This window comes from Pelophylax lessonae (genome assembly GCF_965119305.1).
Source record: "Pelophylax lessonae genome assembly, chromosome: 5".
Lineage (NCBI taxonomy): Eukaryota > Metazoa > Chordata > Amphibia > Anura > Ranidae > Pelophylax > Pelophylax lessonae.
In genome coordinates this window covers 480,537,502-480,564,172 of record NC_138772.1, presented here as the reverse complement: position 1 = coordinate 480,564,172, position 26,671 = coordinate 480,537,502, and the positions used below count along the sequence as shown (strand labels likewise).

General features: G+C 42.9%; 1 protein-coding gene across 4 annotated transcripts in view; it reads right to left on the bottom strand.

The window, feature by feature from the left end:
- The window catches only part of CPQ (carboxypeptidase Q), a 740,357-nt gene that overhangs the window by 221,988 nt on the left and 491,698 nt on the right, over positions 1 to 26,671 (bottom strand). For all 4 annotated transcript variants that reach the window (XM_082258858.1, XM_082258857.1, XM_082258856.1 and 1 more), the window contains exon 5: positions 20,186 to 20,297. In XM_082258858.1, coding sequence (XP_082114984.1) covers positions 20,186 to 20,297 — 112 coding nt within the window. The remainder of the gene's footprint in view (positions 1 to 20,185; positions 20,298 to 26,671) is intronic.

Below are 26,671 nucleotides of genomic sequence, written 5' to 3'. Positions count from 1 at the left end.
TCTACCTGTAATTCTAGGGATATGTTGTTACCAGTAGCCCTGAAAAATGTACAAATAGTACTCGGTAGTATTATGTTATGTACCTACAGCATATATTGTGGTGTGGGAAGTGTTCCCTATGTGTTTCCCATATGCTGTGTGCGACACCACTTATAATAAATAAATACGTATAAATACAAGTTTAAAATGGATGTGGCTTGTGTGTAAAACAGTAAACTTGCATAAAAGACTTGTGCTTATTAAAATATAAAATACATCAACCGTGCCAATTACAATATATAAAGTGCATCAGCTGTGCCAAATGTCAAATGGTTGAAAAAAGATGAAAAATAAAGTTCATGATACGATAAATAAAAATTTCTGTGTAAAAATTCCTGTTTTGTGAGGTCCAGTGGGACCAGGGAATGGTGCTCAGTGCAAAGAAATACTGTCCAAAGTTCCAAGAAGTGGTAAAAGTTCAAAGAAAACTATGCATATTTTAAAGTTGCTGTGGGAATCAACAAACAAAGTGCATTGGTGCTATCACCCTCTGTGCTCCTGTGGGTATGAGGTAGGTAGTGCAAACTCACCAGATGTTGTTGACCCCCAGTACCATACAGCAAGTGGGTCAATTGCGCTTATATGGTGAGTGTCCAGCGGGGTCCCAGCCGTCCGTGTCCGGGTGGTCCTGGATCCTATTGGTTGTCATAAAAGATGGCACTCCTCATGGTGTAGTAATTAAAATTCCAATGTTTTATTTTCAAACAGTAGTACAAATACTGCTAAAAGGTACAAAATGTAGCGTTGGTGGTACAGATAATAAATAAAAGGGTGGAATCCCGCGAAACCTGAGCTCAGGGAAGCCGTGCGGGACGCCTGTGAAGGTTCGCCCGCTATCTACACGGAGCTTCCGGGTTTAGACTCGGCTTGCGTTCCACGTACTACAATGAGAGCGAGGCTACGTGCGGTTCAACTTGACACGTTTCATCATCAAAGCGTGACGTCTTCGGAAGTTGGGTATTTATACGTATTTATTTATTATAAGTGGTGTCGCACACAGCATATGGGAAACACATAGGGAACACTTCCCACACCACAATATATGCTGTAGGTACATAACATAATACTACCGAGTACTATTTGTACATTTTTCAGGGCTACTTGTAACAACATATTCCTAGAATTACAGGTAGATTCTTTGGTGTCAATACCATAATAATTTTATAACCTCACACCCCTTACCATCCTGCCACAGAGTATGCGCTGTAGATGTAATATTTTTGGAAGGCCGGTAAAGAGGGTGGTACACAGCCTGACCTACAACAAGGCATGGCGACCCTCTGAGTAAGATGCCTAAATTCCTTAAAACAGCAGGGAAAGACCCCCCCCTAAAGATATCCTGTATTATGCTCAGAAGCTAGCGGACCCTTCTGGACAGGCTATGGGAGAAGACTCGTTGTCCTCCATGTTCAAGTTAATTACTTTTGTTTTAACTTTGGGTGTGCTTGATTTGTCCCTATCACCGCTCGGGCCATGGCCCCCCTGCACTAAGCTGGCAACGCCACAGTGGTGTATATGGGCTGTCCTTTCTGGGATATTCTTGGGTGGGGTGGGCATTTCACTCCACCCATACCTCTTATTTAAGGGGGGTGAGTGTGATGATCCACCACACACTGGACTTCCAAGTGTATGATAAGCAGGTAGATGCTGAGGGTCGATATGTCATTTTATTGTTTCGTATATTCTGTATTAAATGTGTCCTGGCATGTGTGTATGTACCACCTCCGTTTACCTCTGCAGTATTGAGGGTTATATTGACTTACCAGATGGGCAACACTGGGCTTCCCCTATATATATAGTTAAAGACCTTAACTGTTGACAAGTCTAGATGAACACCCTCCAGTAATGGTGTCCGCAGTACTGCCCTTTTAAAATTTGTTGATGAAGCAGGATGGATGGCTTTTTGGAAAACGCAGGCATCCTGATCAGAAGCAATTTTCTTGTTTCTCCAAAACCCACAGTTCATTTTAATGATTGACCTCTGTCTTTGCTCCCCATCTGCTTCATATATCATACAGGGCATTACATATGCCCTGAGAAGCATTTTGGACCATTAACCTCTACTGATCCATTTGGAAGTGAGATCTCCTACATCCCTGCCAAGAGATCCATGGAAGCTTAATGCTTTTTGGCTGAACCTCATTCCCTCTCAAGCTACTATTGCCTCCCAAATTTCAGGAACTCTGGCGCAATCACGCTGATCACCAGGCCAGATCTCACCCACTTTCTCCCTCAGTAAGGGTACCCGACAGGGGTGTCCACTCTCCCCGCTCCTGTTTGTCATAGCCATTGAACCCTTGGCAGCCGAGATTCATTCCAATCCTTCTGTTCAGGGTTTTCAGTATGGGGAAAGGTAAGATAAGATTATGCTATACGCAGATGATACTATGTTTCTTCTGGGAGACACTAATACCTCCCTGAGAGAAGCCATGACGGTTATACAGCTGCAAGAAAAAGTATGTGAACCCTTTGGAATGATATGGATTTCTGCACAAATTGGTCATAAAATGTGATCTGATCATCATCATCTAAGTCACAACAATAGACAATCACAGTCTGCTTAAACTAATAACCCACGAAGAATGAAATGTTGCCATGTTTTTATTGAACACACCATGTAAACATTCACAGTGCAGGTGGAAAAAGTATGTGAACCTTTGGATTTAATAACTGGTTGAACATCCTTTGGCAGCAATAACATCAACCAAATGTTTCCTGTAGTTACAGATCAGACGGGCACAACGGTCAGGAGTAATTCTTGACCATTCCTCTTTACAGAGCTGTTTCAGTTCAGCAATATTCTTGGGGTGTCTGGTGTGAATCACTTTCTTGAGGTCATGCCACAGCATCTCAAATCGGGTTGAGGTCAGGACTAGTGTTGAGCGAACACGGACTGTATTATTCGTGTTCGTACCGAATAATTGGATTTTTTTTACCCGAACACGGACACGGACACTTTACTGTATGTTCGGGTAAAAATCCGTGTTCGGTCGTTTTATTTCCGGGTTTTGCATGCTTTGGCGCTCTTTTCATGGCGGGCTTTCAACAGCCAATCAACAATCGTTTAACTGGTGTGCCTTAAGCCATCCCAGCCATGCCTGCAAATGTCTTAGTAGCTGTGATTGGCCGTCTGAAGCATGTGACCAAGTCTTTATAAGTTCGAGGCAGCCGCCGCAGCAGCGTCATTCTGCTGCTTAGCTAAGGGACAGAGCACACATCAATGTGCTGGCTGCTGATTAGGGAAAGATAGGCAGGAAAAAACCATTTGTGTCCGGATAGAATTGAGGGACAGGTCGGAGTGTTTAGGCAGGGCGAGTTGTAGGCATTTTAGGGATAGAGTCTGCTAAATTATAGGGTCAGTGTCTTCTACAAACTACAATCGATATTGCTGTGTGGGGGGTGGGGTGAATCTGCACTCAATCCTGATCTACGATCTCTTCTCAATCCTGTTAGGGACAGAGTCTGCTGAATTTTAGGGAAACTGTGTTCTACAAACTACAATCGATATTGCTGTGTGGTGTGGGATTGGAGATAGGCAGGTGTCAGTGATCCACATCCATTTTTCTGTGTGTGAGCTGCAGTGAACACAATCTTTTTGGGCTGCAGTGAACACAATCTTTTTGGGCTGCAGTGAACACAATCTTTTTGGGCTGCAGTGAACACAATCTTTTTGGGCTGCAGTGAACACAATCTTTTTGGGGTGCAGTGAACAAAATCTTTTTGGGGTGCAGTGAACACAATCCTTTTTGGTGTGCAGTGAACACAATCTTTGTGGGGTGCAGTGAACAAAATCCTTTGTGGGGTGCAGTGAACACAATCTTTTTGGGGTGCAGTGAACAAAATCCTTTTTGGGGTGCAGTGAACAACATCCTTTTTGGGGTGCAGTGAACACAATCTTTTTGGGGTGCAGTGAACAAAATCCTTTGTGGGGTGCAGTGAACACAATCTTTTTGGGGTGCAGTGAACACAATCTTTTTGGGGTGGAGTGAACAACATCCTTTTTGGGGTGCAGTGAACAAAATCCTTTTTGGGGTGCAGTGAACACAATCTTTTTGGGGTGCAGTGAACAAAATCATTTTTGGGGTGCAGTGAACACAATCTTTTTGGGGTGCAGTGAACACAATCTTTGTGGGGTGCAGTGAACACAATCTTTTTGGGGTGGAGTGAACAACATCCTTTTTGGGGTGCAGTGAACAACATCCTTTTTGGGGTGCAGTGAACACAATCTTTTTGGGGTGCAGTGAACACAATCTTTGTGGGGTACAGTGAACAGAATCTTTGTGGGGTGCAGTGAACACAATCTTTGGGGGGTACAGTGAACACAATCTTTTTGGGGTGCAGTGAACACAATCTTTGTGGGGTGCAGTGAACACAATCTTTTTGGGGTGCAGTGAACACAATCTTTGTGGGGTGCAGTGAACACAATCTTTGGGGGGGTACAGTGAACACAATCTTTTTGGGGTGGAGTGAACAAAATCATTTTTGGGGTGCAGTGAACAACATCCTTTTTGGGGTGCAGTGATCAAAATCCTTTTTGGGGTGCAGTGAACACAATCTTTTTGGGGTGCAGTGAACAAAATCCTTTGTGGGGTGCAGTGAACAGAATCTTTGTGGGGTGCAGTGAACACAATCTTTGGGGGGGTACAGTGAACACAATCTTTTTGGGGTGCAGTGAACACAATCTTTGTGGGGTACAGTGAACAGAATCTTTGTGGGGTGCAGTGAACACAATCTTTGGGGGGTACAGTGAACACAATCTTTTTGGGGTGCAGTGAACACAATCTTTGGGGGGTACAGTGAACACAATCTTTTTGGGGTGCAGTGAACACAATCTTTGTGGGGTGCAGTGAACACAATCTTTGGGGGGGTACAGTGAACACAATCTTTTTGGGGTGCAGTGAACAACATCCTTTTAGGGTGCAGTGAACACAATCTTTGTGGGGTGCAGTGAACAACATCCTTTTAGGGTGCAGTGAACACAATCTTTGTGGGGTACAGTGAACAGAATCTTTGTGGGGTGCAGTGAACACAATCTTTGGGGGGTACAGTGAACACAATCTTTGTGAGGTGCAGTGAACACAATCTTTGTGGGGTGCAGTGAACACAATCATTGTGGGGTGCAGTGAACTCAATCTTTGTGGGGTACAGTGAACACAATCTCATACTTCTGAAGATTTGAGGGTGCTGCCTGTTCCATACTCCCCCTACTCCTCATCTAGCCTTTTAGGGGTACAAACAATAGTAATTGGGGCCTAGTGTGGTTGTGTACGTGTGATATACATACACTTTTTTTGGATCATATTTTCTATTCCGCTATTTAATCAAAAACCTTTGGGGATCAGTTAAATTGGGGGATAGTCTGTGTTGGTACGTGTGAGAGAGATCCACCTTTCCAAGTTGTTGGGGTTCATCTCATACTTCTGAAGGTTTGAGGGTGCTGTGCTGCCTGTTCCATACTCCCCCTACTCCTAGCCTTTTAGGGGTACAAACAATAGTAATTGGGGCCTAGTGTGGTTGTGTACGTGTGATATACATACACACGTACACAACCAGTGATTGTGTTCACTGTACCCCCCAAAGATTGTGTTCACTGCACCCCACAAAGATTCTGTTCACTGTACCCCACAAACAGAACAGAATCTTTGTGGGGTGCAGTGAACACAATCTTTGGGGGGTACAGTGAACACAATCTTTGTGAGGTGCAGTGAACACAATCTTTGTGGGGTGCAGTGAACACAATCATTGTGGGGTGCAGTGAACTCAATCTTTGTGGGGTACAGTGAACACAATCTCATACTTCTGAAGATTTGAGGGTGCTGCCTGTTCCATACTCCCCCTACTCCTCATCTAGCCTTTTAGGGGTACAAACAATAGTAATTGGGGCCTAGTGTGGTTGTGTACGTGTGATATACATACACTTTTTTTGGATCATATTTTCTATTCCGCTATTTAATCAAAAACCTTTGGGGATCAGTTAAATTGGGGGATAGTCTGTGTTGGTACGTGTGAGAGAGATCCACCTTTCCAAGTTGTTGGGGTTCATCTCATACTTCTGAAGGTTTGAGGGTGCTGTGCTGCCTGTTCCATACTCCCCCTACTCCTAGCCTTTTAGGGGTACAAACAATAGTAATTGGGGCCTAGTGTGGTTGTGTACGTGTGATATACATACACTTTTTTTGGATCATATTTTCTATTCCGCTATTTAATCAAAAACCTTTGGGGATCAGTTAAATTGGGGGATAGTCTGTGTTGGTACGTGTGAGAGAGATCCACCTTTCCAAGTTGTTGGGGTTCATCTCATACTTCTGAAGGTTTGAGGGTGCTGCCTGTTCCATACCCCCCCTACTCCTCATCTAGCCTTTTAGGGGTACAAACAATAGTAATTGGGGCCTAGTGTGGTTGTGTACGTGTGATATACATACACTTTTTTTGGATCATATTTTCTATTCCGCTATTTAATCAAAAACCTTTGGGGATCAGTTAAATTGGGGGATAGTCTGTGTTGGTACGTGTGAGAGAGATCCACCTTTCCAAGTTGTTGGGGTTCATCTCATACTTCTGAAGGTTTGAGGGTGCTGCCTGTTCCATACCCCCCCTACTCCTCATCTAGCCTTTTAGGGGTACAAACAATAGTAATTGGGGCCTAGTGTGGTTGTGTACGTGTGATATACATACACTTTTTTTGGATCATATTTTCTATTCCGCTATTTAATCAAAAACCTTTGGGGATCAGTTAAATTGGGGGATAGTCTGTGTTGGTACGTGTGAGAGAGATCCACCTTTCCAAGTTGTTGGGGTTCATCTCATACTTCTGAAGGTTTGAGGGTGCTGCCTGTTCCATACCCCCCCTACTCCTCATCTAGCCTTTTAGGGGTACAAACAATAGTAATTGGGGCCTAGTGTGGTTGTGTACGTGTGATATACATACACTTTTTTTGGATCATATTTTCTATTCCGCTATTTAATCAAAAACCTTTGGGGATCAGTTAAATTGGGGGATAGTCTGTGTTGGTACGTGTGAGAGAGATCCACCTTTCCAAGTTGTTGGGGTTCATCTCATACTTCTGAAGGTTTGAGGGTGCTGCCTGTTCCATACTCCCCCTACTCCTCATCTAGCCTTTTAGGGGTACAAACAATAGTAATTGGGGCCTAGTGTGGTTGTGTACGTGTGATATACATACACTTTTTTTGGATCATATTTTCTATTCCGCTATTTAATCAAAAACCTTTGGGGATCAGTTAAATTGGGGGATAGTCTGTGTTGGTACGTGTGAGAGAGATCCACCTTTCCAAGTTGTTGGGGTTCATCTCATACTTCTGAAGGTTTGAGGGTGCTGCCTGTTCCATACTCCCCCTACTCCTAGCCTTTTAGGGGTACAAACAATAGTAATTGGGGCCTAGTGTGGTTGTGTACGTGTAATATACATACACTTTTTTTGGATCATATTTTCTATTCCGCTATTTAATCAAAAACCTTTGGGGATCAGTTAAATTGGGGGATAGTCTGTGTTGGTACGTGTGAGAGAGATCCACCTTTCCAAGTTGTTGGGGTTCATCTCATACTTCTGAAGGTTTGAGGCTGCTGCCTGTTCCATACCCCCCCTACTCCTCATCTAGCCTTTTAGGGGTACAAACAATAGTAATTGGGGCCTAGTGTGGTTGTGTACGTGTGATATACATACACTTTTTTTGGATCATATTTTCTATTCCGCTATTTAATCAAAAACCTTTGGGGATCAGTTAAATTGGGGGATAGTCTGTGTTGGTACGTGTGAGAGAGATCCACCTTTCCAAGTTGTTGGGGTTCATCTCATACTTCTGAAGGTTTGAGGGTGCTGCCTGTTCCATACCCCCCCTACTCCTCATCTAGCCTTTTAGGGGTACAAACAATAGTAATTGGGGCCTAGTGTGGTTGTGTACGTGTGATATACATACACTTTTTTTGGATCATATTTTCTATTCCGCTATTTAATCAAAAACCTTTGGGGATCAGTTAAATTGGGGGATAGTCTGTGTTGGTACGTGTGAGAGAGATACACCTTTCCAAGTTTTTGGGGTTCATCTCATACTTCTGAAGATTTGAGGGTGCTGCCTGTTCCATACCCCCCCTACTCCTCATCTAGCCTTTTAGGGGTACAAACAATAGTAATTGGGGCCTAGTGTGGTTGTGTACGTGTGATATACATACACTTTTTTTGGATCATATTTTCTATTCCGCTATTTAATCAAAAACCTTTGGGGATCAGTTAAATTGGGGGATAGTCTGTGTTGGTACGTGTGAGAGACATCCACCTTTCCAAGTTGTTGGGGTTCATCTCATACTTCTGAAGGTTTGAGGGTGCTGCCTGTTCCATACTCCCCCTACTCCTAGCCTTTTAGGGGTACAAACAATAGTAATTGGGGCCTAGTGTGGTTGTGTACGTGTGATATACATACACTTTTTTTGGATCATATTTTCTATTCCGCTATTTAATCAAAAACCTTTGGGGATCAGTTAAATTGGGGGATAGTCTGTGTTGGTACATGTGAGAGAGATCCACCTTTCCAAGTTGTTGGGGTTCATCTCATACTTCTGAAGGTTTGAGGGTGCTGCCTGTTCCATACCCCCCCTACTCCTCATCTAGCCTTTTAGGGGTACAAACAATAGTAATTGGGGCCTAGTGTGGTTGTGTACGTGTGATATACATACACTTTTTTTGGATCATATTTTCTATTCCGCTATTTAATCAAAAACCTTTGGGGATCAGTTAAATTGGGGGATAGTCTGTGTTGGTACGTGTGAGAGAGATCCACCTTTCCAAGTTGTTGGGGTTCATCTCATACTTCTGAAGGTTTGAGGGTGCTGCCTGTTCCATACTCCCCCTACTCCTCATCTAGCCTTTTAGGGGTACAAACAATAGTAATTGGGGCCCAGTGTGGTTGTGTACGTGTGATATACATACACTTTTTTTGGATCATATTTTCTATTCCGCTATTTAATCAAAAACCTTTGGGGATCAGTTAAATTGGGGGATAGTCTGTGTTGGTACGTGTGAGAGAGATCCACCTTTCCAAGTTGTTGGGGTTCATCTCATACTTCTGAAGGTTTGAGGGTGCTGCCTGTTCCATACTCCCCCTACTCCTCATCTAGCCTTTTAGGGGTACAAACAATAGTAATTGGGGCCTAGTGTGGTTGTGTACGTGTGATATACATACACTTTTTTTGGATCATATTTTCTATTCCGCTATTTAATCAAAAACCTTTGGGGATCAGTTAAATTGGGGGATAGTCTGTGTTGGTACGTGTGAGAGAGATCCACCTTTCCAAGTTTTTGGGGTTCATCTCATACTTCTGAAGATTTGAGGGTGCTGCCTGTTCCATACCCCCCCTACTCCTCATCTAGCCTTTTAGGGGTACAAACAATAGTAATTGGGGCCTAGTGTGGTTGTGTACGTGTGATATACATACACTTTTTTTGGATCATATTTTCTATTCCGCTATTTAATCAAAAACCTTTGGGGATCAGTTAAATTGGGGGATAGTCTGTGTTGGTACGTGTGAGAGAGATCCACCTTTCCAAGTTGTTGGGGTTCATCTCATACTTCTGAAGGTTTGAGGGTGCTGCCTGTTCCATACTCCCCCTACTCCTCATCTAGCCTTTTAGGGGTACAAACAATAGTAATTGGGGCCCAGTGTGGTTGTGTACGTGTGATATACATACACTTTTTTTGGATCATATTTTCTATTCCGCTATTTAATCAAAAACCTTTGGGGATCAGTTAAATTGGGGGATAGTCTGTGTTGGTACATGTGAGAGAGATCCACCTTTCCAAGTTGTTGGGGTTCATCTCATACTTCTGAAGGTTTGAGGGTGCTGCCTGTTCCATACCCCCCCTACTCCTCATCTAGCCTTTTAGGGGTACAAACAATAGTATTTGGGGCCTAGTGTGGTTGTGTACGTGTGATATACATACACTTTTTTTGGATCATATTTTCTATTCCGCTATTTAATCAAAAACCTTTGGGGATCAGTTAAATTGGGGGATAGTCTGTGTTGGTACGTGTGAGAGAGATCCACCTTTCCAAGTTTTTGGGGTTCATCTCATACTTCTGAAGATTTGAGGGTGCTGCCTGTTCCATACTCCTCCTCCTACTGCTCAACCATCCTTTTAGGGGTACAAACAATAGTAGTTGGGGCCTAGTGTGGTGGTGTACGTGCGAGATACATACACTTTCTTTTTGATCATATTTTCTATTCCGCTATTCAATTAAAACCTTTGGGGATCAATTCAATTGCGAGATAGTCTGTGTCGGTACGTGTGAGATTCACCTTTCCAAGTTGTTGGGGTTCATCTCATACTTCTGAAGATTTGAGGGTGCTGCCTGTTCCATACTCCTGCTCCTACTGCTCAACCATCCTTTTAGGGGTACAAACAATAGTAATTGGGGCCTAGTGTGGTTGTGTACGTGCGAGATACATACACTTTTTTTGATCATATTTCCTATTCCGCTATTCAATAAAAACCTTTGAGGATCAATTGAATTGTGGGATAGTCTGTGTCGGTACGTGTGAGATCCACCTTTCCAAGTTTTTGGGGTTCATCTCATACTTCTGAAGATTTGAGGGTGCTGCCTGTTCCATACTCCTCCTCCTACTCCTCATCCATCCTTTTAGGGGTACAAACAATAGTAATTGGGGCCTAGTGTGGTTGTGTACGTGCGAGATACATACACTTTTTTGGATCATATTTCCTATTCCGCTATTCAATAAAAACCTTTCTAGGGCAAGATCTTAAATTACAGAAATATGAGGAGACCGTCAAATAAGGGCCGTGGCCTGGGTCGTGGTGCTGCTGGTAGAGCTCCTGTTGCAAGGAGAGGACGTGGTCGATCTGTGCCAGCTACACGCACAAGTGAAACACCTTCCTCAAGTGTGAGTAGGCGACAGAACCTGCATCAGTATTTGGTAGGGCATCAAACGCCCCTAGAAGTGATGAGGCCAGAACAAGTTGAGGCGATAGTAGATTGGTTTGCTGCTGACAGTGCCTCCAGTTCCTTCACATTGTCTCCCACCCAGTCTACTGCAGAAAGGTCAGAGTTGGCACCTGCAGCCAATGTCCAACCGTCTTTCACCTCACCCCCTTGCAAATCAGGCCAGCAGTCTGAGCCCCAAGCCATACAGCAGTCTCTTATTCTTTTTGAGGACTCTGTCAGCAGGGTTTCCCAGGGCCATCCACCTAGCCCTGCCCCAGAAGTGGAAGAGATTGAGTGCAGCGATGCCCAACCACTTATTTCTCAAGATGAGTACATGCAAGGATCATCGCAGCACGTCTCCGATGATGACGAAACGCAGGTGCCAACTGCTGCGGCGTTCAGCATTGTGGAGACCGACAAGGAGGGCAGGGGTGAAGACTGGGTGGAAGATGATGTGGAGGACGATGAGGTCCTCGACCCCACATGGAATGAACGTCATGCAGGTGACCTGAGTGGTTTGGAGGAAGAGGCGGTGGTCGCACAGAGCCACCAGCACAGCAGAAGAGGGAGCAGGGTGCAGAAGCGGAGCGGCCGTGCCCTAGACACTACGCCCGCTACTGCCCAACGCAGCAAGGGAACGAGCGCACCAAAGTCAGCTCAAAGGAGTTCTCTAGCGTGGAAGTTCTTTAGAAAATGTGCTGATGACAGGACACGAGTGGTTTGCACCCTGTGCAATCAGAGCTTGAAGCGAGGCATAAACCTTCTCAACCTGAGCACAACCTGCATGATCAGGCATCTAAGTGCAAAGCACGAGCTGCAGTGGAGTACACACCTTCAAAACCAAGAAACGTCTCTGGCTCATCCTGCTTCCTCTTCTGCTGCAGTCTCGGCCGCTCCAGCCACATCTGTAGTGATACCGGCACCTGCCACCCCGCAAACAGACGATCTGTCAGCAACACCACCACCTGGGTCACCAACAACCATCTCCACAATGTCCCGTGGAAGCATTCAGCTTTCCATCTCCCAAACACTTGAGAGGAAGAGGAAGTACCCCCCTACCCACCCGCGATCCCTGGCCCTGAATGCCAGCATTTCAAAATTATTGGCCTTTGAAATGCTGTCATTCCGTCTGGTGGAGACGCACAGTTTTAAAAACCTTATGTCGGTGGCTGTCCCACAGTACGTCGTGCCCAGCCGCCACTACTTTTCCAGGCAAGCCATCCCTTCCCTGCACAACCAAGTGGGGGAAAATATCAGGTGTGCACTGCGCAACGCCATCTGTGCCAAGGTCCACCTAACTACGGATACGTGGACCAGTAAGCACGGTCAGGGGCGTTATATCTCCCTAACGGCACACTGGGTAAATGCAGTGGCGGATGGGCCTGAGGCGGATAGCAATTTGGCGCATGTCCTTCCACCACCGAGGATTGCAGGGCGCTTCAGTTTGCCTCCTGTTCCTAACTCCTCCTACTCCGCTTCCTCATCCTCTACCGCCTCCTCATCCGGACAGCGTAACACCTTCACCACCAACTTCAGCACGGCCAGGGGTAAACGACAGCAGGCAGTTTTACAACTTGCCTGTTTGGGGGACAAACCACACACCGCGCAGGAGTTGTGGAGGAGCATGGAACAGCAGACAAATGAGTGGTTGCTGCCAGCGAGCCTCAAGCCCGGCCTGGTGGTGTGCGATAACGGGCGAAATCTCATAGCAGCTCTGGGCCTAGCCGGTTTGACGCACATCCCTTGCCTGGCGCATGTGCTGAATTTGGTGGTGCAGAGGTTCCTTAAAAACTACCCCGATATGTCAGAGCTGCTGCAGAAAGTGCGGGCCGTTTGTGCGCACTTTCGGCGTTCTCACCCTGCTGCTGCTCGCCTGGCAGCGCTGCAGCGTAACTTCGGCCTTCCCGCTCACCGCCTCATATGTGACGTGCCCACAAGGTGGAACTCCACCTTGCACATGCTGGAAAGACTGTGCGAGCAGCAGCAGGCCATAGTGGAGTTTCAGCTGCAGCACGCACGCGTGAGTCGCTCTGCGGAACAGCACCACTTCACCACCAATAACTGGGCCTCCATGCGAGACCTGTGTGCCTTGTTGCGCTGTTTTGAGTACTCCACCAACATGGCCAGTGGCAATGACGCCGTTCTCAGCTTAACTATCCCACTTCTATGCCTCCTTGAAAAAACAATTCGGGCGATGATGGAAGAGGATGTGGCACAGGATGAGGAGGAGGAGGAGGATGAAGAGGTAACATTTCCAAGGCTTTCAGGGCAGTCATTCGCAAGGGGCTCCGAGGGTGGGTTCCTGCACACGCAAACGCCAGGGACGCAATTGTCCAGCAGGGGCACAGTTCTGGAGGATGAGGAGGAGGAGGAGGAGGAGGAGCTGGAGGAGGAGATGGAACCATGTTCACAGCAGGGTGGCACCCAGGCCAGCTCATGGCCATCACTGGTGCGTGGCTGGGGGGATACAGAGGACACGGACGATACACCTCCCACAGAGGACAGCCTTTCGTTGCCTCTGGGCAGCCTGGCACACATGAGCGATTACATGCTGCAGTGTCTCCACAACGACCGCCGAGTTGCCCACATTCTAACTTGTGCTGATTACTGGGTGGCCACGCTGCTGGATCCCCGTTACAAGGACAACGTACCGTCCTTAATTCACTCACTGGAGCGCGATCGCAAGATGCGCGAGTACAAGCGCACGCTGGTAGACGCCATGCTGCTGGCATTCCCATCTGACAGCGGGGCCACAGTGGAAGCACAAGGCAGAGGAGGAGGAGGAGGAGGTCGCCAACGCAACCAGGGCACCGCCAGCACCTCAGAAGGCAGGGTTAGCATGACCGAAATGTGGAAAAGCTTTGTCAGCACGCCACAACAAACAGCAGCACCAGCAGCTCAGATGGAACGTCTTAGCAGGAGGCAGCATTTTACCAACATGGTGGAGCAGTATGTGTGCACACGCCTACATGTAGTGAATGACGGGTCTGCCCCCTTCAACTTCTGGGTCTCCAAATTGGGCACATGGCCTGAGCTTGCCCTTTACGCCTTGGAGGTGCTGGCGTGCCCTGCAGCCAGTGTATTATCTGAACGGGTATTTAGCACGGCTGGGGGCGTTATAACAGACAAGCGCAGCCGCCTGTCCAGAGACAATGTGGACAAGCTCACGTTCATTAAAATGAACCAGGCATGGATCCCACGGGACTTTTCCGTACCTTATGCAGAATAGCAATGGATACCGACCTTACCCACCCATTGTTCCATTTTTGCTCTCTCACTCTTTTGGGGTGTACCCTCATTTAAAATTTTTGAAAAGAAGCAGTGTTGGCTACCTCGTCCTCCTCCTCAGGGCCAGATTAATGTAGGGGCTATTGGAGCTGCAGCTCCAGGCCCCTACCTTTTATATAGGCCCCGGGTTGGCCATATTCACTGTTACCGCTCTTCTGTCACTTGTAAACACAGAAGTCTGGCTTCTATGCTCGCTTCCCCAGGCAGCACCCTCAGAACCTCCCCACACAGCGTGAAGGCCGGACAAGGAGGGACAGTTGGCGATGCATGGATGTGTTTATGGGCTTCAGAGACAGCATCCCATGTTGAATTAGGCATGCATGGCTGCACCCTTCCTCCTCTGGGTGCATGGCAAGGCACGGCCCTTAAGGCCCTTCAAAATCCTCAGCACCAAGCCCATGATGCTGTTAATCCGGCCCTGGTCCTCCTCCACCGCCGCTTCCACCTACACCGCCCATAGGTGTGCGCAGCCTATTGCATTAAGGTGTGCACCCCAAAGTTGAAATACACATGCATGTGTTTGCCAGCAGGGAGAGTAATGTATCGGGGCCATGTACCTGTAGGCAAGGAGAAATAGAGCAGAGCAGGTCCCAGGGAGATCTTTCCCATCTCCTCACTGGCAATGCTATGTGCCCTAGGTGATTAGGGTGTGCCCAGGCACACCCAGCACACCCTGTGCGCACGCCTATGTCACCGCCACATCCACCACCACCTCAACCTCCCTCCTACTCCATATGGGCCTCGTCCTTCAGAGATGAAGAAGAACATTGTTTTATTTTTCTGTTTTTTTTTGTTGTTTTAAGTTATTTCCCTATCCACATTTGTTTGCAGAGCACTTGCCATGCTCTTAATTACGTTTTGCTGCCATTTGCAGCACTCTAGCCCTTTCCTTTGGTGTTTTAGAGCCATTTTAGTGCCTTAAAGTTCGGGTCCCCATTGACTTCAATGGGGTTCGGTGTCCGGGAAAAGTTCGGTAAAAGTCCGAGACACGGACCCGGACTTTTTTTTAAAGTTCGGCCGAACCCGTCGAACACGGACATCTAGGTGTCCGCTCAACCCTAGTCAGGACTCATTTTCTTCTGTTTAAGCCATTCTGTTGTTGATTTACTTCTATGCTTTGGGTCATTGTCCTGTTGCAACACCCATCTTCTGTTGAGCTTCAGCTGGTAGACAGATGGCCTTACGTTCTCCTGCAAAATGTCTTGATAAACTTGGCAATTCATTTTTCCTTCAATGATAGCAATCTGTCTAGGCCCTGATGCAGCAAAGCAGTCCCAAACCATGATGCCCCCACCACCATACTTCACAGTTGGGATGAGGTCTTGATGTTGGTGTGCTGTGCCTCTTTTTCACCACACAGTGTTGTGTGTTTCTTCCAAACAACTCAACTTTGGTTTCATCTGTCCACAGAATATTTTGCCAGTACTGCTGTGGAAAATCCAGGTGCTCTTGTGCAAACTGTAAACGTGCAGCAATGTTTTGTTTGGACAGCAGTGGCTTCCTCTGTGGTATCCTCCCATGAATTCCATTCTTGTTTAGTGTTTTACATATTGTAGATTCGCTAACAGGGATGTTAGCATTTGCCTGTGACTTTTGTAAGTCTTTAGCTGACACTCTAGGATTCTTCTTCACCTCATTGAGCAGTCTGCGCTGTGCTCTTGCAGTCATCTTTACAGGACAGCCACTCCTAGGGAGAGTAGCAGCAGTGCTGAACTTTCTCCATTTATAGACAATTTGTCTTACCATGGACTAATGAACAGCAAGGCCTTTGGAGATACTTTTATAACCCTTTCCAGCTTTATGCAAGTCAACAATTCCTAATCATAGGTCTTCTGAGAACTCTTTTGTGCGAGGCATCATTCACATCAGGCAAAGCTTCTTGTGAAAATCAAATCCAGAACTGGTGTATGTTTTTTATAGGGCAGGGCAGCTGTAACCAACACCTCCAATCTCATCTCATTGATTGGACTCCAGTTGGCTTACATCTCACTCCAATTAGCTCTTGGAGATGTCATTAGTCTAGGAGTTCACATACTTTTTCCACCTGCACTGTGAATGTTTACATGGTGTGTTCAATAAAAACATGGGAACATTTCATTCTTTGTGTGTTATTAGTTTAAGCAGACTGTGATTGTCTATTGTTGTGACTTAGATGATGATCAGATCACATTTTATGACCAATTTGTGCAGAAATCCATATCCCATACTTTTTCTTGCATTTGTATCTAGGTTTTGGACCTATTCTGGTTTACAAATAAATTGGATGAAGTCTGCTATTTTGCTGCTGGACGGCGACCCAGATAAACCCAGATCTGACCTTCAAGATATACTGGTGTCCTCTATTTTCAAGTACCTGGGTATTAACGTAACTACAAGAAAACAACAAGAGAAGGGCGCACCGACCTTGTGCATTACCACAAAGTTTATTAAAATCAAAGAAGGGTAGCGTACAATATACTCACAAACGTAGCATATGGACAAGCATATAGGAAATGGGCATCGCTCGCTTCCAGGACACTTCTCTACTGCTGGATAGCGTGATGGCGTCCTCAAAACCTGATGTGGCTTACGCGATTTCAGAGAGGACCCTCTTCCTCAGAGCCAAAATCCCCACTCAACTATTTACTATCAACGTAACCCTAAGGCCCGTTGACTATATCTTTTTAAATCTGATACCCTTACTTGCATGCATAAGAGATAAAATCAAGGTATGGTCCAAACTTAAACTATCTGTGGCTGGAAGAACCAACCATATAAAAAAGGATCCCTCTTAAGATGTTTCAAGTTATCAACTCCACTTTTTGAACACTTATATGGCACAATAAACCCCCTAGAACAACTTCAAAGACCAAAAGAATGGTGGTCTGGCACTACCCAACCCCTGGTTGTATTATTTGGCAGCCCAGTTACAGAAAATTGCCAGAGCCATGTCTCAGATTAAAGACAACGCTGGTGCAAAGGTTCATATTTTACATCACCTGACAGGTGTGAGGGACAATGCGATGGGGCTGGAAGCCTTATCCTACAGTAAATCAAATAAACTTTTTCCCACGTACGTCCTCCTCCAGAAGGTATGGAAAAAAGTAAGGCAGATTCAGGAGGTCACGGGTTTCAATAGATTTAGTCCAATTTGGGATAACACATACTATGAGGAGTTGAACTCGCTGCAATATGGGGCTAAATGGGGACAATTTGGCATTACACTATTATTCCATATATTTGAAAATGGAAAGTTGTACTCTTTCCCCACTTTGCAGTCTAAATTTAGACTTCCACAGACTATGTATTTTTACTACCTTTAGCTTTAACATGCAGTTAAGGCACAGTCTGGCTCAGAACCTTGGGTACAGTCTCCAACCACTGTATTTAATTGTCGGAGGTGGAAACCTATAAGGGCTTCATATCATGTTTCTATTATATGCTCCTGCTCACCTTCTTAAAGGATTTTCCTTTGAGGACGGAGGCCAATTGGGAGCGGAATGTAAGGGTATTTCAGGTAGAACAGTGGGAGGAGGCCCTGCACGTAGTACAAATGTGCTCACTTAATGTTACTCAAAGGCTATCGCAGCTGTATATTCTTCTCAGGGTTCATCTCACCCCAGCATGACTTTTTAGATTGGGAGTACGAGAAGACCCTACAGATACTCTAGGGACCATGGTGACCTCATTCATTCATTATGGAGATGCCCCAAATTACACCTGTATTGGAGGAAAGTTTTGGATACCCTAGATAGGCTGTTCCAAGTTACCATTCGAAGTTACCCTAAAACCTGGCTCCTGGGAGTATTGGATGGCCTGTCAGTGGAGGGAGTTACCAAACAGGCACTGACCTGAGCCCTATTTCAGGCTAGTTAATGAATCCTCCATCACTGGAAGTCAGCTGATTCCCCCCTGTGGAAAGAGTAGGTTACACTTTGCGTTTAGAAAAATATATATTCCAGCATAGGGCATGCCGGAACAAATTTCAAGCCGTTTGGTCTCCATGGTTAGAAACATCTGGTTTGTCACCTGTTGATTTAATCTTGGACAGGATTTTGTGAATGGAGCTACATGTATGGTGTAATTGTGAGTGTAACACATGGCAGACATGTATTAACGGGTACCCAAAGTTAATGGTGTTGTTGAAAGAGTATTGGTTTGACACTGCTGGTATATGGCACTGCGAGGCCTATATATATATACTAATGCACTATTTCTGATGTGCTATCAACTTTTGTATGTTAATTTTTTCAATTTAAGACTTCTTTGAGTTTAAAAAAAATATATATTGACCTTAACACACAATTCCAATGGACACTTAACACACAAATCCAAGGGATGCTCATCTCCTAGATTTTCAACACACATCTGCATCCACCTACTACAGCAATTTTCTACCATATCATCTCGGTCAAAAATATAATTCAGGAAATGCATAAGTACAGTTTTATTTTTTGGTAAAAAAAAATGCATTCATAACTGACAATCCCAGCTCAGTGTCAATTCATCAAAAACCTTTGACAAAGAATATTTAAATGATGGTTTTATTTTGCTACTTTTAAATAAGTCTGTAGTAAAAATTTTCCTAAAGTGTGTGTCTTCTCTCTTTATTATACAAGACAGAGGTAATTATAACAAAAAGCCATAGCCCCCAACTAGTCATTATCTCTTGGCCCCTCCATCAAAAATGTAATTATTGACCCCAGAATTATACTTAGGCTGGCCATACAATATCACATTTTCTTGTACGATTTTATTTTAGATTTACCAAACCTAAACATTTTCAGCTTGATTGCAATCAGGCAGGCCCTTGCACTACATAGTTGATGGTAAATCTAAAGGTAAATGAACAAGAATATTGTAAAATGTATGTCCAGCCTTACCCTCTGTCTTGTTTCTCACATAAATGCCGACTTCAAACACAGCCCACCAATCTCTACAGTAAGTGCCGATGAATAGGAATGACAGTAGAGGAAGAAATTGGAAAGGTAAGGGTAAACAAAGAAGCTGTTCTGAGCAGACAAAGACAGCTTGCCTTCAGTCTGAATCTGAGCTCCAAAAAATCGTATTCCTTTTTAATTATGAGGTTGAGGTAGGGTAATCTAGAGCCTATGTGTTAAAAGTAAACATATCTTTAAAAACAAGGTGTCTTTATATTTTTTTTTAGCTTAATAGATAGCTGAGATATGGGTCTTCCCATTTCAGGTTTCATTACATAAAGGTGCCAGGGGATCCCCTCTCCAGATAGTGGGGGCTCCTTGAAAGAGTTCTTCTTCAGTCAACTGATTCTGAAATGGGACTCAGGTATGAAATAATAAGATCTTACAGGTGGGAGCTGTGAACTCAATTCAATTCATGATCTGGAAGAATTAGCTGCGGTAGCTAGTGAGAATATTGGAGGAATTTAAAAAGCTGTGGGAACAGTGGGTTCATTTTAGGTCTTTGGATATATATAAGAGCTTACAGGATGGTGGAGCAGAATTGGCTTTGTAGGGGGGGCAGTTGTGTTGTTTAATTTTTTTATGTTTTGTCTGATTTAATATGATTTAGAATTATTATGTGAAATTGTTGGAGTATTGTGAGTTTCTTTTCTTTTTTGTATTGACTAATAATAAAGAAACTTCAAATGTAAAAAAAAAAAAAAAAGAAATAATAAGATCTTACAAATTTGGTTAAAAGGTATGTAAAAGAGTGCACCACTAAAGTTGATCAGGTTGGTCTGGTTTTAAAGTCTATGACATGTTTCACATAATCCAGTAGTTCCCTTTATTGGGCTATATTTCACTTAAAACACAACTTGTGTGACCATACCTTATGTACAAACTCCCCAAGATTCTTGTGCCAGTAACAAGTAAATAGTAACCTGAACAAATATATTGTGAAGTCTAATATTCTATGGAGACCAGACTATTTATAAATATTTACCAAGATCTCTAATAAGAGACAGTGCTTCCCATGAGATAAAAGCTCCACCACCATCATCCATGGCTCCTTGCCCAACATCCCAGCTGTCCAGATGGCCACTGACAATCACGACCTAAGACAAAAATTAAAGACAATGCATAAGAAGAAATGTTACATGTCACACTTTTTTTTGCATATTTTTTCACCAGATCAATTTTGAAAAAACATGTGTTTTGAAGGAAGATAAATTATTATGAATCGCAAATAAACACGGACTTAATTGATGAATAGCTGTAATTGTTGGAGACTTTACAGTATATTGTAGAAGGTTCCTGGCAGTAGATGTTTGGAGCTGTTTTATGGTGGGATGACATGTTCATTCTGGAATGGCAATAGATTCAGAGGCAGCCGGAAACTCTGTCTCTGGGTGGGTGTAATTCTTAATAAGCCTGTTAAAGCCATTTGGGCAGAACTTTCACCAAGTTTCTTCATGAGATCATAAAATTAGCAGAGATCTTGTTTCATGGTTTCAGAGAAGGAACTATTTTAAGATATGCTGTTGGAGAGGATAAGGGTAAATCATTTGATTGTAGAAATCTGTTTTTTTTTTTCTCAGCTTTCTTTGTGGACTTATGGGAGTATACCAGTGTGAATTATAAAAATGTCATAATAGTTTGATATTAGAAAATGAGATTCATTGCTGTTTTGAATCTGTTAAAGGACCAGATAATATTTTGAAATATGTATGTATGTTCTTATATCTGCAACAAAAAAAAATGTACTTGTTTTGTGTTGTACTGTATATGTGTGTGATAATTTCTAAAAATAAAAGGGCCCCTATTGTAATCACATGTTGGCTTATACAAAAGAAATACAGTGTCTTGAAAAAGTATTCACACCCCTATAAATGTTCCATGTTTTGTCATGTTTCAACCAAAATTGTAAATTTATTATTTTGGGATTTGATGAGATAGACCAACACAAAGTGCCACATATTTGTGAAGTGGAAGGAAAATGATCAATGGTTTTCAATTTTTTTTACAAATAAATATCTGAAAACTGTGGCATGCCTTTGTAATAAGCCCCTTTTAGTCTGATTCCCCTAACTAAAATCTAGTGGAACCAATTGCCTTCCGAAGTCACCTAATTAGTAAATGGAGTCCACCTGGAGTCCACCTGTGTGTAATTTAATCTCAGTTCAAATACAGCTGTTCTGTGAAGCCCTCAGAGGTTTGTTAGAGAATCTCAGTGAACAAACAGAATTATGAAGACCAAGGAACACACTAGACAGGTCAGGAATAAAGTTGTGGAGAAGTTTAAAGCAGGGTTAGGTAAAAAAAAATATCCCAAACTTTGAACATCTCACGGAGAACTGTTCAATCCATCATTCAAAAATTAAAAGAGTATGACACAACTGCAAACCTATGAAGTCATCCACCTAAACTGACAGGCTGGGCAAGGAGAGCATTCATTAGAGAAGCAGCCAAGAGGCCCGTGGTAACTCTGGAGGAACTGCAGAGATCCACAGCTCAGGTGACAGAATCTGTCCACAGGACAACTATTAGTCATGCACTTTATGGAAGCATGGCAAGAAGAAAGCCATCGTTGAAAGATAGCCATAAGAAGTCCCGTGTGCAGTTTGCAAGAAGCCATGTGGGGGACACAGAAAACATGTGGGAAAATGTGCTCTGGTCAGATGAGACCAAAATTGAACTTTTTGGCCTAAAAGCAAAACGCTATGTGTGGTGGAAAACTAACACTGAACATCACTCTGAACACACCATCCCCACCATGAAACATGGTGGTGGTAGCATCATGTTATGGGGATGATTTTCTTCAGTAGGGACAGGGAAGCTGGTTAGAGTTAACGGGAAGATGAATGAAGCCAAATACAGGACAATCTTAGAAGAAAATCTGTTAGAGTCTGAAAAAGACTTAAAATGGGGGCAGAAGTTCACCTTCCAGCAGGACAACGACCCTACACATACAGCCAGAGCTACAATGGAATGGTTTAGATCAAAGCATATTCATGTGTTAGAATGGCCCAGTCAAAGTCCAGACCTAAATCCAATTGAGAATTTGTGGCAAAACTTGTAAATTGCTGATCACGGACGCTCTTCATCCAATCTAAAAGAGAGTTTGAGCTATTTTGCAAATAAGAATGGGCAAAAATGCCACTCTCTAGATGTGCAAAGCTGGTAGAAACATACCCAAAAATAATAGCAGGTGTAATTGCAGTGAAAGGTGGTTCTTCAAAGTCTTGACTCAGAGGGGCTGAATACAAATGCACGCCACACTTTTCAGATATTTGTAAAAAAAATTGAAAACCATTTATCATTTTCCTTCCAATTCACAATTATGTGCCACTTTATGTTGGTCTATCACATAAAACCCCAATAAAATACATCTAAGTTTTTGGTTGTAACATGACAAAATGTGGAAAATTTCAAGGGGTATGAATACTTTTTCAAGGGACTGTATAAGGAATGTGAAATATAACAATGAAAGACCAACTCCAGCCAAATCTGTCTTTTTAGGGTGCAAAATGTAAAATTAGAACATCTGTCAAGTTTGTTGTTGTGTCCCTGTTGGGTAGACATTCCCTCACTTCTGGTCCTGGTGACAACCTATGTGTCAGGGTGTTATAAGGAGTCACCAGGATAAGAAATGCTGGGGAAATGTTCCTATGAGAAAAATAAATTGCAGAAAAAAGTTCTTTATAATGTCAAATATCTTTATTACATCAGTTACAGGGCTATTGATTTTCCAGGCCTAATAATAACCTGTGGATGAGTGAAATGTAATTTGTACAGATTAGACAACACATCTCAATAGGTGGTTGCTGCAGTTTGCAACTTCTATTCACATTTCTTCTACACAAACCAATGCTACCGAACACAATACTTTTTTTTGCTTCAATTTCTATACCAAGCAACATTGTGCAGTTTGCACAAGTCAGTTTTTTTTTTTTTTTTTTTTAACAAAATCTAAAGGCCTTCATGCATATAAATCAAGGCTATCTGGATAAAAATGGTCTTTCTAAAAAAAGTATTTTCAATCGGTTTATGATAGCATTCCTTCTTTGTCCATTCAGTCAGTTTTTAGTTTTGTCTCCTACTATGCAATATATAGTAATTGCTTCCAACCTAAAAAATGAAGATGTCTTTTATACGGTATATCTCCAATTGTACTGTATATTGTACAGGCTAGATTCACGAAGTCTAAAAAGTAAAGTGTTTCATGCAAAATCATATTTTGCACAGGTTTGCAACATTGCTTTAGTTTATCATTAAAATTCAAGCCTGTTTTGAGTACGAATAGGAGGAAAAATAAAAGTAAAAAATGTTGCTCCTAAAAAGTGCATTAATTTTAACCAAATAAAATAGTAGCATTGTCAGCCTGCCTTGTGAACTCAGTTTGCTTTTGGGCTGCCTATGTCAAAGACCTGATAGTGCGAAGGCCAAATGAAGATGCACACACCACTTCCTGACAGCCGTGTTGCTAACTGCAAGGCAATGGCTTACTGGTGTCAGCCTATAACAGGAAGTTTGACAAAGGGACAGCTTGTTGCCCCAAAACATGTAACCACACCCCCTACGTTCTGACAGAATCACCGAGTGCTCCCAAGGATTGCCAAAGGTACCAGGAAGCCGCCTAACCATGGAAGGCTGTTTGCGTTCAATCCCAGCCTTATGGCCCACACAGTATTCCCGCCCAGCCCTCCAGCTTCCCTTTCGAACTCTGCAGACACACCAGCCGCTAACCTGACAATCTCTGAACAAAGGTCACCTGCTGTCTGGCAGACTCTACACAGTGAAACTAGAACACCAGGACTTTTCTTCAATACCAATATTCCTTCTTCCCTGCTAATGCAGTGGGTGCATTTATTACGATTTTATTGAATTAATTTAGTAAACAGTTTGCGTTTAGATGGGTGTGCCCCCCTTTGTCTCTCCTTATCCTATACATAGATAAACATCAAAAACATCATTGTGTCACTAAGGGTGGGAAGTGGGAACATGTCCTCAAGGCATACCTAGCATATTTGATGTCCAAAGTGGATTATTTTTAATCTGCCCCCTTTCCCCAACATCAAAATAATTTTCAGAGATGATCATGAAATTTTATGAATTCTAATAATGGGCAGAAAAAAGGAGAAGATGAAGAGTATCTTTATCAAAATGCTGTATATAATAATTATCTTAGTAAAATAAAATTCAAGGGTTTAATAGCAGGGTTTCCACGATGAATCATGGAGTTAGACACTTGTGTGCAAAATAAAATGTAAAGGCTTGCTAGAGGTGCATGTAGTGTATGGCGGCAAACATAGGCATAATAGCAGCATGCTTTCTTTTTAAAAATTGTATTTGTTTTTCAACAAATAAAACATTACAAGAAAAAAAAATGCATTGCAGACAGAGTGTCAATGTACATATATGCTAGTTACAATGCAGAGTTAGTAGTACAGCAAGCCTAGTATATAGTTTAGGCATCAAAGGTAAGTTGTATAAAGTATCCAATCAGTCTGACATTCAACTGTGTATACTAGACATATCAAGAAATGAGAAAAATTTAACAAAGTGAAAAAAAAAAAGAAAAAAAATGAAAAAAAAAAAAAAAACATTTGGGTGTGAACAGTACTCAACAATGGTAATGTAAAAGTCTAGTGAGATTTATATGTTAAACAATCACACTATTATAATTGTCTAGCGCTATTCCAATGTTTCCAAAGGTTTTCAAACACAGTAATTGTATCTTTTCATAAGGCTACCTTTTTCACAAAGATATAGTGGGCTTGAATTAGTTCAGTAACCTTCATTAGATTAGTAACAAGATCTCTTTTCCAGTGTCTAGTGATATATAATCTTGTAGCTAATAGAATACACGTATCTAATGGCTGGAATACACGGACCGAATACACATATCTAATGGCTGGAATACACGTGCCGAATATCGCCCAATCATTTGACCACCGACTTATGAAAAAGTGTTCCTTGGTCGAAAACGTTGCCAACATACACAGGCCGAATATCGCCCGACCGTTGACCGCCGACCATCGAAACAGTGCATGCGTGATGATGTTCTACAGATTTTAAATGAACAACCTTAACACCAACGTATAGAATATCCTTAGTTCGCAAACGAGACGACAGAATTTTTCGTTTTTTTCAAACGGGATTTTTCGTTCACAATATCGATATCGGTCACTGATGGCTGGGCATTAACGAGTAGAATATTGGCCGATCCTTCGCTGAATGGAAATTTTCGGCCGATTTTCTTATCGTGTATTCCGGCCATAAGACTCGGAAGTAGGAAATCTATCAATATCTAAGGTCAAAACAGCAAAGAACAGGCTAGGCGTTATTATAATCCCTGTTACCTCAGAAATTCCCAGGAAAACTTTGTGCCTGTAGCTACCACTGTTTTACTGGGCCATAAAATATGCAGTAGGTTGCCTATATGACCACATCCTCTCCAACACAGGGAGCTTTAAGCAGGAGAAAACTTAGCTAAGCAGTAGGGGGTCAAGTACCATCTCAAGGATATCTTCTGAATTAGCTCTCAGTGATTACCACAGCTAGCAGCTATAAATATTGGCTAATCCATCTGTAGTCCATTGTCCGGGAGTGAAAATCATTGAGATCCGCCTCCCACTTTTCAAAGGTACAGTTTTGTGAATAATCATTTGTTTTAAAAGATATTGTAGAACAAACATATTTCTTTTAATCTAGGTGTAGGTGAGTTATAAAACTGCCATGCTTAAGCCTAATACACACAATGAGATTATTGGACAAATGATCGTCCATTTTGTTGCATGTTAGTCTCCAGATGTAAAAAGAAGAGGTTACTAAAGTACGAAGATTCTCATGCAACAGAAAAAAAAATTCGGAAGTGATGTATTGTAAAATATTTGTATTGTATTTTCGGATGAAAACTGTACTGATTAAATGAAAATTGTACTACCTGGTATCATACTTGAAAAATGTCCATGTTTGTCCCTTCGGATAATTACGGACGAAAGATGTGTACTAACAATCAGATTCTTGTATGATCGCTTCGAAAGTGTGCTTTGTATGATTTTTTGATCATGTGTATGGGCCTTAAAGCCATATACACACGATGAGATTATCAGACGAATAATGTAAGTTTTTTTTTTGCAAGCATTTCAAAAAACAAATGTATTACTAAAGTACGAAAATTCTTGAATGAGAGAGTAAAAATTTGAAAGCGATGTAATGTATTTGTATTTTCGGGTGAAAACTGTGCTGATTTAACCAAAATCGTACAATCTGGTATCGTACGAGAAAAATTTTCGGTTTGTCCCTTCGGAAAATTTCAGACGAGAGTTGTGTACTAACAATCTGATTATCCTAGGATCGCTTCAAAAGCGTTATTTTTTGTACGATATTCTGATGGTGTGTAACAATATGGGGTTTATTTACTATAGCACCTAGTCGGTAAATGGGTGTACAAATGGTCACAAGTGACTAAAATCCTTAGAAAACG